At 40.4% G+C, this 18,658-nt stretch overlaps 1 protein-coding gene across 2 annotated transcripts in view; it reads left to right on the forward strand.

Annotated features, from left to right (window-relative positions):
* The window catches only part of LOC105470181 (uncharacterized), a 318,425-nt gene that overhangs the window by 109,157 nt on the left and 190,610 nt on the right, over positions 1-18,658 (forward strand). The window contains exons 14-16 of one of the 2 annotated variants that reach the window (XM_071101026.1): positions 4,572-4,716; positions 12,217-12,309; positions 12,817-12,872. In XM_071101026.1, the coding sequence (XP_070957127.1) occupies positions 4,572-4,716; positions 12,217-12,309; positions 12,817-12,872 (294 nt within the window). Of the gene's footprint in view, positions 1-4,571; positions 4,717-12,216; positions 12,310-12,816; positions 12,873-18,658 lie in introns of those variants that run through there. The other variant, XM_071101027.1, reaches the window with a different exon arrangement.

Genomic DNA, 18,658 nt, shown 5'->3' on the forward strand with positions numbered 1-18,658 from the left:
ACTACTTTTACATACTTTTTTTTTTTTTTTTTGAGATGGAGTCTTGCTCTGTCGCCCAGGCTGGAGTGCAATGGTGCAATCTCCGCTCATTGCAACCTCTGCCTCCCAGTTCAAGTGATTCTCTCACCTTAGCCTCCCGAGTAGCTTGGATTACAGGTGGGCACCACCATGCCTAGCTAATTTTTGTGTTTTTTTTTTTGGTAGAGATGGGGTTTTGCCATGTTGGCCAGGCTGGTCTGGAACTCTGACCTCAAGTGATCCACCCACCTTGGCCTTCCAAAGTGCTGTGTGAGCCACTGCACCGGCCCATGCTGGCCCACTTTTACATACATTTGAAAGCTTAGAAATGGAAATTACCTAAGTTGTCCCTCAAAAAGAAGTAGAAAAATAGACTTCTGTCCCAACACTCAGCTTTTCTCCCAACAAAAAGAACTTGAAATACCTGAGAATAAAGTCACTGGAATATGTGCAGAATTTACGTAGTGAAAAAAAGTTATAAAACTGTTGAGAGGACTGAATAGGAATTGGAATTTAAGTAAACTGAAAGATACTTTGTTCTTGGCTAGGAAGACAATGTTATAGAGTCAGTTCTTTCAGTTTACTTGATACAATTGTAGTAAAAGTTCCACAGGATTAAACAAAATTAACAATGATTATACTTGAAGAAAACAAATATGGAAGAATAGCAGAGAAAATTCTGTAAGAGAAGAATGATAAAGGGATCTTTGTCAAATATTGAGAATTTATCAACTACAAGAGCTGACAAATTAGTGGAATAGAATGGAGAGTCCAGGAATAAACTCGTCTAAATAGGAACTTTTGGTATATGGTAAACAGGTCAGTGCGGAGAGTTAGATTAGTCAGTTACTCTTTAAGAAGAAACTAAGTGCTTGTAACATGCCTGTAGACTTCAGGGCTCCAGGAATAATAAAGTAGTCCTCCTGGGGTTTACCTTCTAGCAGAGCAAACATAAAGAGTGATTACACTTAGGAATGTTAAGTGCTGCAAAGGACTAGGAGTAACAATGGGATGTAATTGAAGGGAAACTTATCTAATGGGGCTGGAAGTGAGGAGGTGTCAGAGATCACTTATTTGAGGAAGTCAGGTGTAAGCTGGAACTAAAGGTGGGAAAAAGTGTTTCCAATAGATGAGACAATCCTTCAATAAATGGATTGAAATGAAATGGAATCCCGTACTCCTTATTACGCAAAAATAAATCAACAGTTTTAATAGAAACAGTTTAAAGGTGAGATCTAAATCGTTAATGAATTTCCATTAAAAAATCTTTGGGTATAGAAGTCTTTTAAAGTGTGGTATAAACTGCAGAAATCACAGTGGGGTATCATGATAAATGTGCCTACATAAATTTTTTTTTTTTTTTTTTTTTGTAGACGGAGTCTTGCTCTGTCGCCCAGGCTGGAGTGCAGCGGCGGGATGTCAGCTCACTGCAAGCTCCGCCTCCTGGGTTCACGCCATTCTCCTGCCTCAGCCTCCCGAGTAGCTGGGACTACAGGCGCCCGCCACCACGCCCGGCTAATTTTTTGTATTTTTAGTAGAGACGGGGTTTCACCATGTTCGCCAGGATGGTCTCGATCTCCTGACCTCGTGATCCGCCCGCCTCGGCCTCCCAAAGTGCTGGGATTACAGGCATGAGCCACCGCGCCCGGCCTAAAAATTTTAAAGTGATAATTAAACACCATTAAAGAAGGTTGAAAGACAAGAAAGAAACGGGAGAACGAAAGCAACCCATGAAACAAAGATTTACTCTTCCTCTTTACACACTGAACTTCATAAGGAATAAGATCACCACAGAAAAATGTGTTCACCTTCACTAATAAAGAAATACAAGTTAACTCTAGATATTTTTCCCTATCTAATGGGCTAAGATTTTAATCAAGGATTGTTTTTATGTGGCTCATTTAAATGTCCTTAAGAATAACATTGGTTAGATATATTATAGTAAATAACTATAGTGGAATATTGTGCAAAAATGAAAAATGTAGACATTTAATGACAAAGATGTCTGTTAGATATTGTCTAGTGAAGAAAGCAGGTTGGAAATGTGGACTAGGGTGTTATTTATATGAAATTAGAGACACATGTCCGTGTGGCTGTATACTCATAGACTACTATCTAGAATGTTAACCAGAGTATAAGAGTCATTAGTTCCATGTTGTCAAATTTTGGATGACAGAAGTTTGTCTTCTGAGCGTGAATTTTTTTTTTTTTTTTTTTTTTTTTTTGAGACGGAGTCTCGTTCTGTCGCCCAGGCTGGAGTGCAGTGCCAGGATCTCAGCTCACTGCAAGCTCCGCCTCCCGGGTTTACGCCATTCTCCTGCCTCAGCCTCCCGAGTAGCTGGGACTACAGGCGCCCACCACCACGCCCGGCTAGTTTTTTGTATTTTTTTTTTTTTTTTTAGTAGAGACGGGGTTCACCGTGTCAGCCAGGATGATCCCGATCTCCTGACCTCGTCATCCGCCCGTCTCGGCCTCCCAAAGTGCTGGGATTACAGGCTTGAGCCACCGCGCCCCGCCGAGTGTGAATATTTTTATAAAACAAGGTATTTAGCTGGTTTATGAATTGATAATTAGTGTTAGTCTGGTATGCTTTCAGTTTTTCAGGTAAAAGTTGGTATTTTATATTATCTTTTTTTAAAAAAATTGAGACAGTCTTGCTCTGTCACCCAGGCTAGAGTGCAGTGCAGTGGCACCATCTTGGCTCACTGCAACCTCGCCTCCTGGGTTCACGCAGTTCTCATGCCTTGGCCTCCCGGGTAGCTGGGATTACAGGCACCCGCCACTGTGCCGGGCTAATTTTTTGTATTTTTAGTAGAGATGGGGTTTCACCATTTTGGCCAGGCTGGTCTTGAACTGCTGATCTCAAGTGATCCACCGGCCTCCGCATCCCAAAGTGCTGGGATTGCAGGTGTGAGCCACCACGCCTGGGTACCAGAACAAAAATTAGCGGGGCATGGTGGCAGGCCTGCAATTCCAGCTACTCGGGCGGCTGAAGCAGGAGAATCTCTTGAACCTCCGTGGCAAAGTTTGCAGTGAGCCGAGATAGCACCACTGCACTCCAGTCTGGGCGACAGAGTGGGACTCTGTCTCGAAATTGTAGGAAAGCATTTGATTTTCTGCTGTAGATATATTCTGATTATCTGAATCATCAGAGACATTAATTTTCTATTTGTATGAATTCCTGACAACTTTTAACTTTCTGATAATCCTCCTTTTTGTAATGTGTTGGCATTTCAATTGAAAATATGATTTCATTGAAATATGCTGTAGTCAAAGTATCTATAAAAAAGATATTTATTAGTCTTAGGAGAAGTGATATGGTTTGTTTCATTTGAATGATTTTTCTGGAGGTACAGTAAGGTATAGTAACCTTTGACATGAAGCCTAAATAAGACCTTAATTAAAAATATTGGAAATTCCTTTGGAGTATTGAATTACTTTTAAAATTGAAAATCTCCTGTTTGTATATAAAGAGCATTATAGTTACTGTAACCTGGGCTTTACAACCTAAAAAGTAATTGACCAGATTACGCATTCTTTTTGCTGGTTATATTGGTTTTGCAAATTGGAAAGTTTTTTTAAATTTTTTTGAATCTATTGCTTTTCCCTTTTGAATAGTAAGCTATTTCAGGAGGCCAGAGAACATGTCTTATCTGAATTCATTGGAAACATTGTGCTAAGTATTTACCGCTATCTTCCCCGCCCACTCCCGCTTAAGTTCTGCTCTACTATCTTCTGTCCAGAGGTTTGCTATTTAGTTAAAACTCTAGGTAGTACTTGGCATATACTCTTGATGTATTAGATATGGAACACCTCTGTATTTAGATACATATTTTATGAAAAGCTAATATGTAATTTATTTTATATAAAATGTTTGAAGTTACACTTTTTTCTATTTCTTCTCCTTTCTCAGTAAATTAAAAATATTTCAAAAGAACGTTTAGAAAGCAAGTCTATTATGTAAAATGAGACACATGTAATAATTGTATTTTTAAGATGATTTGTGTGGTAAGATAAATTGTTTACTAAAGCTAATATGTTTAAATTGCTTTAACTAAAATTATTAAGAACATGAGTTCATTTGTATAAAATATACCCTACCCATGTAAAATATTACTCTTTGTAGAGTAATATTTAATCCTGAAATTTTAGTTGCAGTACTGTTAAAATACTAATAGCTTAACTTCCCAAGATTCAATTATTTAAAAACAAAATTTAGAAAAAAAATAGCAAAAACTCAGTCGACTAGTTTACATATATATACACACCCACACACACACATACATACACACACATATACTCGTATATATGAGAGTAGACTGAATTTTTGCTACTTTTTTTGCTGCTTGCAATATATATATGCACATGTATACACACACCTTTATTTGCTATAATTTGTACCATATAGCTTTTATTTCCTCAGAGTAAAAAGGTTATTATCTTGTTTTATTTTAATTCAGCTTCTTGCTTTTCCCTATAGAAAATCAGGTTTTTGGAGAGCTCTAACAGTGTGCAGTTGCTGGGCTCTTATCCTTTCTGTTTAAATAATGCAGGTACTTTGATGGAAACCTGGAGAAGCTCTTTGCTGAGTGTCATGTAATTAATCCAAGTAAAAAGTCTCGAACACGCCAGATGAATACAAGGTCATCAGCACAGGATATGCCTTGTCAGATCTGCTGCTTGAACTACCCTAACTCGGTGAGTATCTGGTAGTTTAAGGCTAGTGCTGACTTTGTATTTCAGAGGGTAAATCAACTTCCATTATTTAGACAAAGGAAAATCTGTGGGACTTTGAGTAGTAGCCTCTAAGCCATAACCTATCAATGTATTCAGTGTGAGGAAAGGAAGGAAAAGAGTAAGAGTTTGGTTCCTCTTCCCTCCAACCCCTATTTGTTTTTTAAAGCAGCAACAACTTGTCCAAGTTGTCATTTATAGACCTAAATCTTTCTGGAGTTTATTTTATCACCACGGGGAGAACTGTGTAATAGGTAGGCAGTGAGTAGAATTGTTTCTCATCCAAATTAAAATAGATTTAAACTGTGTTTTTTAAATATCCAGAAACACTCATAAATATTGTTAATACTGTTTGCTAGGGAACTCTCAGAATTCTTCAAAAGATAAAATTTTCACTTAATCAAATCCATTCAAATGGAGATTGTTAAATATGGTATGTGGGGACAGAGTTGGAATAGAACCAGCGATAAGGAAGACAACCAAATAACTGATGTTAATCCCTTAAGTACAAATATCCTTCCTAAACATTTATTGAACTGAAGCTGGGCTCAGTGGCTCATGCCTATAATCCCAGCACTTGGGGAGGCCAAGGCAGGCAGATCACTTGAGGCCAGGAGTTTGAGACCGTCCTGGCCAACATGGTGAAAACCTGTCTCAACTAAAAATACAAAAAAATTACCCTGCCGTGATGGTGCGTGTCTATAATCCCAGCTACTTGGGAGGCTGAGGCATGAGAATTGCTGCCTGGAAGGCAGAGGCTGCAGTGAGCTGACATCGTGCCACTGTATTCCAGCTTGGGTGACAGAGTGAGACTCCGTCTCAAAATATAAAATAAAATTTACTGAACTGAGATGATTTACTTACTTGATGCTTTACCTGAGTGTTTACTAAGGAAGTTTAGTCTTAAGATGTCTTAAGATATCTAAGAGATAACTTAATTCCATGATAATTACAACTGTCTTGTTCATGTTCTCTGCTTTAATTGTTAAGTAGCTCTTCCTAATAATTACTGTATACCAAATCTTAGACAGTGTTATTTTCACAATGAATCTGTTAATGGGGTCTCACTATGCCACCCAGGCTGGAGTGTTATGGCTATTCACAGGCACAGTCATAGTGTACTACAGCCTTTATCAGACTCTTAAGTTCAAGTGTTCCTCCTCCCTCAGCCTCCCAAGTAGCTGGAATTACAGACATGCACCATCAAGCCTGGCTAATATTTATTTATATTGAAGGATTTTTATTGTTTATCTTAGAGTTGTATATGTGTATCTCTAATGGGGTCCATTTGTGGGAAGTTAACTTGTTCACATATACAAGTGATGAGAAAAGTTTTAAAAGAAAATTAAGTACTCTTAGAGAAATAGAATGATCAGTGAGTTATTTAGTAGGTAAAGTGGTAAACTGAATTTTCAAATTCTCAAGTTCTGATCATAACTCTAACGTGAAATTTTTGGCTTTAGGGGGAGGTAAGCCATTTAATGTCACTGGATTTTTCTTTTTTCTTTTCATTCTTTCTTTCGAGATGACCTTGCTCTGTTGTCCAGGCTGGAGTGCAGTGATGTGATCACTGCAGCCTCAAACTCTGGGACCACAGGCGCATGCCACCATGTCTGGCTGATTTTTCTGGTGTGTGTGTGTGTGTGTGTGTCTGTGTGTGTGTGTTTTGTTTTGTTTTTTGTAGAGACAGGGTTTTACCATGTTGCCCAGGCTGGTCTGGAACTTCTCTGAGCTTAAGCAATCTGCCCACCTGGCCTCTGAAAGTGCTGGCATTATAGATGTGAGCCACCGTGCTCCTCCAGTTTTTTTTTTTTTTTTTTTTTTGAGACGGAGTCTCGCTCTGTCACCCAGACTGGAGTGCAGTGGTGCGATCTCGGCTCACTGCAGGCTTCACCTCCCGGGTTCATGCCATTCTCCTGCCTCAGCCTCCCGAGTAGTTGGGACTACAGGCGCCTGCCATCAAGCCCGGCTAATTTTTTGTATTTTTAGTAGAGACGGGGTTTCACCGTGTTAGCCAGGATGGTCTCAATCTCCTGATGTCGTGTTCCGCCTGCCTCAGCCTCCCAAAGTGTTGGGATTACAGGCATGAGCCACCACGTCTGGCCTCTTCTTTTCTTTTCTTTCTTTTTTTTTTTTTTTTTTTTGGCATGAGTTTTGCTCTTGTTGCCCAGACTGGAGTGCATTGTTAGTCTTGGCTCACTGCAGCCTCTGCCTCCCAGGTTCAAGTGATTCTCCTGCCTCAGCCTCCCGAGTAGCTGGGACTACAGACTCCCGCTGCCACACCTGGCTAATTTTACACCTGGCTAATTTTTGTATTTTTAGTAGAGTTGGGGTTTCACCATATTGGCCAGGCTGGTCTTGAACTCCTGACCTCAGGTGATCCACCCACCTTAGCCTCTCACAGAGCTGGGATTACAGGTGTGAACCACCGCATCCAGCAGTTTCTTTTTCTTTCTGAGTTGAATAAGATATTCTTTCAATTTTCTTCCACCCTGAAAACTGTATCATTTCTCTTACCTTAAATCACAATTCTAATTTGAATATTTTAAAAAAGTACTACTGTTACAATATATTAAATTCATATTTTGACTATTTTATTGTCTTTAACAGATTCTCTTTGCCAGTTGAGTTTTACATAGTGCTCACAGTTAAATGCTTCCGTGAGGTAATACTAAGACCCAGGTTTTACAAGGTTTCCTTACTTCTTGGTGTTTTTCCTCCTGCTCTATCATAGCCAGTTCCTTCTTAATTGAAATCTTAACTCTGATTTGAGTACTGAAGCTAGCTGCTTACAAATATCCACTATAACTTTCTCACTGTTCTTGGTATTGTCTAACAGTCTCAACAAACTAGAATTCAAAATCATGACTTGAGATTTACAGTGTAAATTTTTGTTTTGTACTTGTAACTGATGATGGAGAACCTATTCATTGAACACACTAGGCACTACTCTAAGAAACAATGGAGAATAAATACATAATTCCTAACTTCAAATAATTTACGGGTTAGTTGGATAGAAAAGTAGTAAGGTGACATATTCAGAAAGAATGGTAAGTGCTTCGGCAGGGCAAATATAAGATACGATACTGTGGGAACGTGTTGGAGGGATACCTAACCCAGTTTTTGATCAGGGAGGACTCACCACAGAAATTCACAGAAATTGGAACTAACATCTGAAGGCATGGTAGTTAGGCTAACCAGGAAAATGTAGCAATACAGAATCCAAAGGAGGAGAGAATGTACTTTCAAGAACTGGGGGATGGTAAATAGTACGAAAAGATTCAGAGAAAAGATTTAAAAAGTTAATTTGAAATGAAGTGAAGGAGTGAGGTAGGATGAGAAACCAAACTTCATGGGCTAAAGAGTCATTGACTTGAAGGTGGGAAAGGAAATGGAAGCAATAAATGTAAACCAATTACTCTTTGACAAGAAATTTTCCTATGCAAGTGATAGGACAAGATAGCAAAAGGAACAGCATGGGTTGGCAAGTAAGTTAAAAGCATTATGGAAACTGCTAAGTGTTCCGAAAAGTATCATGACAAAACTAGGATGTCCTTTCCTCATAATTTTTAGACAAATATAGAAAGATAAGTTGAACCTCTAGAGTTTTGAAAGTAAATGTCACCTGAAATTCTTCATGAAGCTTTATTATTGGATGAGTGAGTTCTTTACTTACATTGTATAACTCCCACATTTTACTACTCTCCAAGCGTTTGTACTTTTTTAGTATATATATCTTCAGTATCTTTATCCTTCCAGAAAGCAATTTTTGCTTTATGCAGCGTCACACGCACATTTTAAAATAAGTACTTTTGGTAGCTTAGTTTACAACCCTTTGGAGTTAACTGTCCTGAGTGGTTGCTTCTTTAAAAACAGTGTCCTGAGACATTGGAGCACGTTGTAAATTCATAGATTCCACTCTCCACCCCAGTCCTTCCCAAGTGTGTTGTAGCTAATTTTTTTAACCCTAGCAACTTCATGTTTTAGGTTAAAGTAGTTAAAATAATAGCTGTCCTGGCCCACCACTGTACTGGGAAATGTAGCTGCGACTACAGTGTCTCTCTACTTTTTTTTTTAGATGGAGTCTTGCTCTGTCGCCCAGGCTGGAGTGCAAGGGTGCGATCTTGGCTCACTGCAACCTCCGCCTCCTGCGTTGAGGGGATTCTGCTGCCTCAGTCTCCTGAGTAGCTGGGATTACAGGCATACAGTACCAAACCTGGCTAGTTTTTTGTATTTTTAGTAGACGCAGGGTTTCGCCATGTTGGCTTGGCTGGTCTCGAACTCCTGAACTCAAATGATCCACCCGCCTTGGCCTCCCAAAGTGCTGGGATGACAGGCGTGAGCCACCTTGCCCAGCCCTATTGGATTTTTTGAAACAACAACAAAAAACAAGGTGCAGAAGAGAATTTGTGGTACTGTTACAGTGTGTGTGTAAGTGTGTACATTAGAACACCTCTGGAAGAATATGTAAGCAACTGGAAATAGCAGTTGCCTCCGGGTAGAGGAAACAAACAACAGGGATGGGAATGAGGGAGGCCTTTTTTTTTTTATTGAGACAGTCTCACTCTGTCACCCAAGCTGGAGTGCAGTGGCCCAATCTTGACCTACTGCAACCTCCGCCTCCTAGGTTCAAGCGATTCTCCCGCCTCAGCCTCCCAAGTAGCTGGGACTCCAGGTGCCTGCCCCCACACCTGGCTAATTTTTGTATTTATAGTAGAGACAGGGTTTCGCCATTTTGGCCAGGCTGATCTTGAGTTCCTGATCTCAAGTGATACGCCTGCCTCAACGCCACACCTGTCTAATTTTTGTATTTTTAGTAGAGACAGGTTTCGCCACATTGGCCAGGCTGGTCTTAAATTCCTGACTGTAAGTTATCTGCCCACGTCTGCCTCCGGTAGTGCTGGGATTACAGGTGTGAGCCACCGCGCCTGGCCTAGGGAGGCTTATTTTTCAGCATAAACTCTGAACTTGTACTGTTAAAAAAATTTGTTTTTAATCATAAGCCTATATAACTTAATTAAAAATAATTTAGTGGTAAATTATTGCAAAATGTTCTTTAAAATAAGGTAACCATTATTTGAATCTTTTTAAAAGACATAATCCTCCAGATCATCTAATATTATTTAAAGTGTTTACTTCATGTCCCATTACAGGATACAGCTTCATTTAAGGATCCCTTAACTCTAACATTTTAGAACAAAGTGTTAGTTACTATTATCCTTAGCTATTCCGAATAAGTCTTTTCATAACAGGTTTAATGAGATATAATTTATATACTATCCAGTTCACCCATTTAAAGTGGTTTTAGTATATTCTACAGAGTTATGTGCCATCACCACAATTTTAAAAACACTTGATAATCCCCCAGGAGATACCTTTTTAAATTCACCCCCTAATTCCTCCCAAGTCCCCCAGCCCGTAGGCAGCTGCTCATCTGTTTTCTTTGTCAATGGATATACCTATTCTGGACATTTCATGTAACACAATCAAACAAGGCTTGACATGGTGGCGCCTGTAATCTCAGCACTTTGGGAGGCCGAGGTGGGTGAGTCACGAGGTCAGGAGTTGGAGACCAGCCTGGCAATATGGTGAAACCCTGTCTCTACTAAAAAATACAAAAATTAGCTGGGTGTGGTGGCGCACTTCTGTAGTCCCAGCTACTTGGGAGGCTGAGGCAGAAGAATTGCTTGAACCCGGGAGGCGAAGGTTGCGGTGAGCCGAGATGACGCCACTGCACTCCAGCCTAGGTGACAGAGGGAGACTCGGTCTCAAAAAAAAAAAAAAAAAAAAAAGACGGCCGGGCGCGGTGGCTCAAGCCTGTAATCCCAGCACTTTGGGAGGCTGAGACGGGCGGATCACAAGGTCAGGAGATCGAGACCATCCTGGCTAACCGGGTGAAACCCCGTCTCTACTGGAAAAAAAAAAAAAAATACAAAAAAACTAGCCGGGCGAGGTGGCAGGTGCCTGTAGTCCCAGCTATTCGGGAGGCTGAGGCAGAAGAATGGCGTAAACCCGGGAGGCGGAGCTTGCAGTGAGCTGAGATCCAGCCACTGCACTCCAGCCTAGGGGACAGAGCGAGACTCCGTCTCAAAAAAAAAAAAAAAAAAAAAAGAAAAGAAAAGAATCAATATGTGATCTTTTATGACGGGCTTATTTTCACTCTTTTACAAGAAATTTTACTATGCAAGTGATAGGAGAAGAATCTTGAAGACAAGGTTCATCTATATTGTGGCCATGTATCAGTACTTTATTTCCTTTTATGGCTGAACAGTATTTTATCTGTGGAAATTATATGGAAAATGTACTTTTTTTCTTCAGTTGATGGACATCTGGATTGTTTTCATTTTTTGGCTGTTATGAATAATGCTATAATGAACATTTGTGTACTAGTTTTTGTATGGATGTATGTTTTCATTTCTTTCAAGTATATACCTAGGATTGGAATTGCTGGGTCATATGGTAACCTTATGTTTAATATTTTGAGGAACTGCCTGATTGTTTCCAAAGTTGCTGCGCCATTTTACATCTCTATCAACAGTGTACGAAGGCTCCAATTTTTCTACATCCCCACCAACACTCGTTATTAATATTATCTGTCTTTTTTTTTTTTTCCGAATAGAGCCTCACTTTGTTGCACAGTGTGGAGTGCAGTGGCATGATGACAGCTGACTAGCCTTGACCTCTCAGGCTCAAGTGATCTTCCCACCTCAGCCCCTCTGAGTAGCTGGGATTACAGGCATGTGCTGCCACACCTGGCTAATTTCTTAATTTTTTGTGGAGACAGAGTCTCACTATGTTGCCCAGGCTGGTCTTGAACTCCTTGCCTCAAGTAATCCTCCCCTCTCAGCCACCCAAAGCGCTGGGATTACAGATATGAGCCAGTGTGCCCTGCTTTCTCTGTCTTTCTAATTATACGTGTTCTAGTGAGTGTGAAGTGGTGTTGCTTTGTTTTGTTTGAGACAGGGTCTCATTCTTTTGGCCAGGCTGGAGTGCAGTGGTGTGTGATCTCAGCTCACTACAACCTCTGCCTCCCAGGCTCAGGCAGTGCTTCCACCTCAGCCTCCCAAGTAGCTGGGACTCCAGGCATGCGTCATCATGGCTGACTAATTTTTGTATTTTTTGTAGAGACAGGGTTTTGCCATGTTGCCCAGCCTTCGTGGTGGTTTTGATTGGCATTTCCATGATGCTGAATGATACTGAGCATTCTTTCATATGCTCATTTGTCTGTCTTTTTATATTTAATACAGATGTTGTTGCCCGCCATTCCTAAGATGTATGTGTGCTCAGTGTATTTGCATGTCCAGATTTCACCATGAAAAGTTCATTTTAGGAGCCCATGTATTGTCAAACTGGACATTTTAGCCACTATAAGAAATGTGACCTTATCAAGCCCTATTGAGTCACTGTTTATAGTGATTTTTCTGGTAATGTCTTTGTTAAGTTCATGTTTTATTTTTCTTACAGTATTTCACTGGCCTTGAATGTGGACATAAGTTTTGTATGCAATGCTGGAGTGAATATTTAACTACCAAAATAATGGAAGATGGCATGGGTCAGGTAAAGATACCAAGTTGTTTCTCACTTTTTTGTTGAATTTCCTATAGTGTTCAGACCCTTGCAGAAATTTGCACAAATAAAAACAGGTGAAGCTTTGTGTATCATGAATCGCATGGGGAACATTTTTCTAGATTCAAACAACTAAAGGTAATAGGCTTTTTCCTAAAGTAATGTGGCATTCCAGTTAAAGAGCCACTCCAGGTAATGTTTTCTCAGCCGGCATCAGTATTGGTATGTGTTAACTGAAACTTGTTTCACAGTTTTGTAAGATTATCTTGCTTTTACCTTTAAAGTTGTGTGTTTAAAGACCAATCACTCAGGTTAGCAAGTCTAGTTGCTTTATGGTGATAAATATACTCTCACACACATTTCCTTTAAGGAGAAAGGGAAGGACTGAGATCCTATAAATATTAAGATATTCCCAGAACCTAGCAAAGTGCCTGGCAATGGTAAGCATTCATTAAATATTTGTTGAATGAAGACAGTTTAAACTTCAATCTTTTTCAGACTATTTCGTGTCCTGCTCATGGTTGTGATATCTTAGTGGATGACAACACAGTTATGTAAGTATTTTTGATAGATTCTGCATGTGAATATTGGTTAGTTGGTTAAACCAAAGCACCTCAAAGGAAGTGAAACTTCTCAAAGTCTGAAGAAACTTTTACATCTACATTCCATTCCTTAGTAGCAGTACAAAAGCCCATTTGTGACTTGGTTAAATGCCTGATCACTATTCTTACAAACTTAGAAATGCATGGTAGCTAGATTTTGATAAACCTTGGGATTGGCGATTAGAATGTGCGTATGTGTTAGTTGAGGTGCTCTTGGAAGCAGATCCCAAGATAGAATAAAAAGTGAAACTGACCCATTGTGGAATAGCATATGTGTAAGGTAAACAGCAGGAGCAGATAGACATTGATGTAGGCCTGACATCTGTTAAGGGCAAGAAAGGAGGAAGATTCAACAGGAAGAGACTTCAGATGATAGGGCTATGAGAGTCTTTAGCAGCCCTGTGGGGGAACTTCTGTGCGTAGATTGCCTATAGAAGGATACCTTAATAAGTAGAAAGAGCTGGGCCCAGTACGCTTGATATGCTCAGTCATTGACAGAGACTACCCAGGGAATCATGGTCTTTGCTGAAACACTGCTACTGATTTCAGATACACTACAGCTGGAGGCAAGCTGGAGGCTTTCAGCTAACGACTCTTCTTGTGAGGGGTTCTTTCTTTTTTTTCTTTCAACTTTTATTTTAGGTTCAGGTGTACATGTGCAGGTTTGTTACATGGGTAAATTCCTTGTCCATAAGGTTTGGTGTACAAATAATCCCATCACCCAGGTAGTGAGCACAATACCTAATAGTTTTTCAACTCTTGCCGTCCCACCCTGCTCACTCTAATAGTCCCCACTGTCTTTTATTCTCATCTTCACATGTATTCGCCGTTTAGCTCCCACTTAAAAATGAGAACATGCGGTATTGAGTATTTCTGTGTTAATTCATTTAGAATGATGACCTCTAGCTGCATTTGTATTGCTGCAAAGGACATGATTGTGCTGTCTTTTTTATGACTGCATAGTGTTTCATGGTGTACATGTGCCACGTTTTCTTTATCCAGTCCACTGTTGATGGGCATCTAGATTGATTTCATGTGTTTGCTATTGTGACTAATGCCACAGTGAACATACTAATGAATGTGTCTTTTAGGTAGACTGATTTATTTTCCCTGTGATCTCACTAATATCTGTTATTTTTTTACTTTAAAAAATTTTTTTTTGTTTTAATTTTTTTACTTTTAAATAATATTCCTTATGACTGGTGTGAGATGATATGGTACATCATTATGGTTTTGATTTGCATTTCTCCAATGATTAGTGTTGTTGAACTTTTTTTGAATCTGTTGGCTGCGTGTATGTCTTCTTGAGAAGTGTCTATTCATGTACTTTGCCCTTTTTTTTCTTTTTTTAAGTGAAAGCAAATTTATTAGAGAAGTTTTTTTTTTTTGTTTTTTTTTTTTTTGAGACGGAGTCTCACGCTGTTGCCCAGGCTGGAGTGCAGTGGCGCGATCTCGGCTCACTGCAAGCTCCGCCTCCCGGGTTCCCGCCATTCTCCTGCCTCAGCCTCCTGAGTAGCTGGGACTACAGGCGCCCGCCACCGCGCCCGGCTAATTTTTTTGTATTTTTAGTAGAGACGGGGTTTCACTGTGGTCTCGATCTCCTGACCTTGTGATCCGCCCGCCTCGGCCTCCCAAAGTGCTGGGATTACAGGCAATTTATTAGAGAAGTAAAGAAACAAAGGAATGGCTACTTCATTGACACAGTAGCCTGCTTATTTTTAAATGGGATTATTTGTTTTTTGCTTGTTTAAGTTCCTTTACAGATTCTGGATATGAGGCTTTTTTTTGGGGTGTATAATTTGAATATTTTCTCCAATTCTGTAGGTTGTCTGTTTACTCTGTTTTGATAGTTTCTTTAGCTGTACAGAAGCTCATTAGTTTAATTAAGTCCCACTTGTCAATTTTTGCTTTTGTTGCAGTTGCGTTTGGGGACTTTGTCACAAATTCTTTGCTAAGGCTGATGTCTAGAATGTTATTACCTGGATTTTCTTCTAATATTTTTATAGATTGAGCTCTTATATTCAAGTATTTAATCCTTTAGTTAATTTTTGTATATGGTGAAAGATACAGGAGTTAAGTTTCATTCTTCTGCATGTGGCTAGCTAGTTATCCTAAAAACCATTTACGTGTGTGTGACTATTATCGATAGGATTGCATTATTTATTTGGCTCTCGCCTTGAATGTTATTGGTATATATTAAATGCTACTGAATTTTGTACATTTATTTTGTATGCTGAAACTTTACTGACTTTGTCAGCTCTAGGAGCCTTTTGGCAATGTCTTTAGGGTTATTTCTAGGTATAGAATCATCATCAGTGAAGACTGATAATTTGACTTCTTTTCCTATTTGGATACGTTTTATTTCTTTCTCTTGCCTGATTGCTCTGGCTAGGACTTCCAGTACTATGTTGAATAGGAGTGGTGAGTATGGGCATCCCTTTCCTAAGTGGAATGCTTCCAGCCTTTGCCTGTTTTCAGTATGATGTTGGCTGTGGGTTTGTCATAGATGGCTCTTATTATTTTGAGGTATGTTCCTTCAAAGCCTAGTTTGTTGATGGTTTTTATCATGAAGAGATGTTGGACTTTATTGAAAGCTTTCCCTGTGTCATTTGAGGAGATGATAATGGTTTTTAATTTTGTTTATGTGGTGAATTAATGTATTGGTTTGCCCAGGCTGGAGTGCAGTGGTGCCATATCGGCTCACTGCAACCTCTGCCTCCTGGATTCAAGCAGTTCTCCTGCCTCAGCCTCCCGAGTAGGTGAGATAACAGGTGTACACCACCATGTCCGGCTAAGCTCTGTATTTTTAGTAGAGACAGAGTTTTGTCATGTTGGCCAGGCTGGTCTCGAACTCCTGACCTCAGGTGATCCGCCTGCCTTGGCCTTCCAAAGTGCTAGGATTACAGGCGTGAGCCACCGCACCTGGCCAATAACTATTTTCAGTTTGTGATGGCAACAAATCGTTGCCAAGAGAATTGTCTTATAAATGACCAGAGTGACACTTGCTGCCACCTTCTTGAGAATGCCTAGTCTCGAAGATGGATGCTCACTTTCTTTTACTTCCTTATCAATATCAGATAAACTAAGGGCAGAACCTTGTCCTAGTAACTATTGGCTGATGTTTGCTATCACCAGTCCTGGTGGTCCATGCCAGGTTTAGATAACTTTTTAGGTTAAGGTCAGCTATCAGAAATCATTAGGATTTGTCATACCCAAAAAGCATTATGGGAATACGTGTGTAAATAAGATGTGTGTGTTTGGCAAGCAGGGCATCTGACTTTTGGCCTGATAATATTCCTTATTATTATTTATTAATATAAAATCTGTAACATAAAACTCATTTTAATTACAGTCATCCATAGTATACTGGGGATTGGTTCCAGGACCCACACCCTACACCCTGAATATACCAAAATCTGCATGCACATGCTCATGTCAGCCCAGCAGAACCCATGTATACAAAAATTCGACCATCCGTATATACAGGTTTCACATCCACAAGTAACTATTTTTGATTCACATTTGGTTGAAAACTATTCATGTGTAAGTGGACCCATGCAGTTCAAACCTGTGTTGTTTAAGAAGCGATGGGGTTTTTTTTGTTTTTTGTTTCTTTGAGATGGAATCTCTCTCTGTTGCCCAGACTGTAGGGCAGTAGTGGCATGATCTCGGCTCACTGCAACCTCTGCCTCCTAGGTTCAAGTGATTGTCCTGCCTCAGCCTCCTGAGTAGCTGGGATTACGGGTGCCCGCCACCATGCTCAGCTAATTTTGTTTTGGAATTTTAGTAGAGATGAGGTTTCACCATGTTGGCCAGGCTGGTTTTCAACTCCTGACCCCAAGTGATCCGACCACTTCTGCCTCCCAAAGTGCTAGGATTACAGGCGTGAGCAATTGCTCCTGGCCAGCATCTGTATTTTTAAGTATATAATCCAGTGGCTTTTAGTATATACATAATATTATTCTAGAAACATTGCCTAATTGCAGACTATTTTGATCACCTTATATCTGTTAAGCAATCATTCGCTACTCCTTTCTCCCTCTCTGGACATTTCATATAAATAGAATCATATAATATGTTGCCTTTTGTGATTGGCTTCTTTAATGTTTTCAAGATTCATCCATGTTGTATTATGAATCAACACTTTATTCCTTTTCATTGCTGAATAATGGTTCCATTATATGGACATTTCCATTTTTTACAGAAATGTGTTATGTGAACATATGAACATTTGTGTACAAGTTTTTCATTGAACACCTGTTTTGGTTTTTTTTTTTTTTTCTTTTTTTAAGACGGAGTCTCGCTCTGTGGCCCAGGCTGGAGTGCAGGGGCGCGATTTCCACTCACTGCAAGCTCCGCCTCCCGGGTTCACGCCATTCTCCTGCCTCAGCCTCCCCTGTAGCTGAGACCACAGGCGCCTGCCACCATGCCTGGCTACTTTTTGTATTTTCAGTAGAGACCGGGTTTCACCGTGTTAGCCAAGATGGTCTCGATCTCCTGACCTCGTGATCCGCCTGTCTTGGCCTTCCAAAGTGTTGGGATTACAGGCGTGAGCCACCGCGCCCGGCGGTAAACACTTGTTTTTAATCTCTTAAGTATATGTATACCTCAAAGGAGAATTGCTGGGTCATGTGGTAATGCTATGTTTAACTTTTTTTTTTTTTTTTATTTTTTGAGGTGGAGTCTCGCTCTGTCGCCCAGGCTGGAGTGCAGTGGCGCGATCTCGGCTCACTGCAAGCTCTGCCTCCCGGGTTCACGCCATTCTCCTGCCTCAGCCTCCCCAGTAGCTGGGACTACGGGCGCCGCCACCACGCCCGGCTAATTTTTTTTTTTTTTTTTTTTTTTTTTGTATTTTTAGTAGAGATGGGGTTTCACCGTGTTAGTTAGGGTGGTCTCGATTTCCTGACCTTGTGATCCGCCCGTCTCAGCCTCCCAAAGTGCTGGGATTATAGGCGTGAGCCACCGCGCCCGGCCCGCTATGTTTAACTTTTTGTGGAACCACACGAATTATTTTTAGATCACAGGTTCCACTTCTGTGAAATACGGAGATTTACTCATTTAAAAAATATTGAGGCCGGGCGCGGTGGCTCAAGCCTGTAATCCCAGCACTTTGGGAGGCCGAGACGGGCGGATCACAAGGTCAGGAGATCGAGACCAGCCTGGCTAATACGGTGAAACCCCGTCTCTACTAAAAAAATACAAAAAACTAGCCGGGTGAGGTGGCGGGCGCCTGTAGTCCCAGCTACTCGGGAGGCTGAGGCAGGAGAATGGCGTAGACCCGGGAGGCGGAGCTTGCAGTGAGCTGAGATGCGGCCACTGCACTCCAGCCTGGGCGACAGAGCGAGACTCTGTCTCAAAAAAAAAAAAAAAAAAAAAAAAAAAAAAAAAAAAATTGAACACTTTCTACAGGCCAGGCACTGTACCGGACACCTGGGTATCCTTTCTTGGGGTTGGGAGGAGAAAGACAAATATTAAATGATTATACAGGTAACTGTCTAATTAAAGTTATGATAATTTCTATAAAGGAGATGTTTAAGGTACCATGAGAATTGAGAGGGGATCTATATCCAAACGAGTGTGGAAACTCGGGAAAGGCTTCCTTGAGTAATACTTGATTGTAACTGAGTGAAGTAATATAGTAATAGCGTCTAATATTTATTGAGTGCTTACTATCTGCCAGGCACTATTCTAGTCTCACAACCGTATTTCTGATATCTATTTTACAGATTAGTAACCTG

This window comes from Macaca nemestrina, chromosome 7, assembly GCF_043159975.1.
Source record: "Macaca nemestrina isolate mMacNem1 chromosome 7, mMacNem.hap1, whole genome shotgun sequence".
Lineage (NCBI taxonomy): Eukaryota > Metazoa > Chordata > Mammalia > Primates > Cercopithecidae > Macaca > Macaca nemestrina.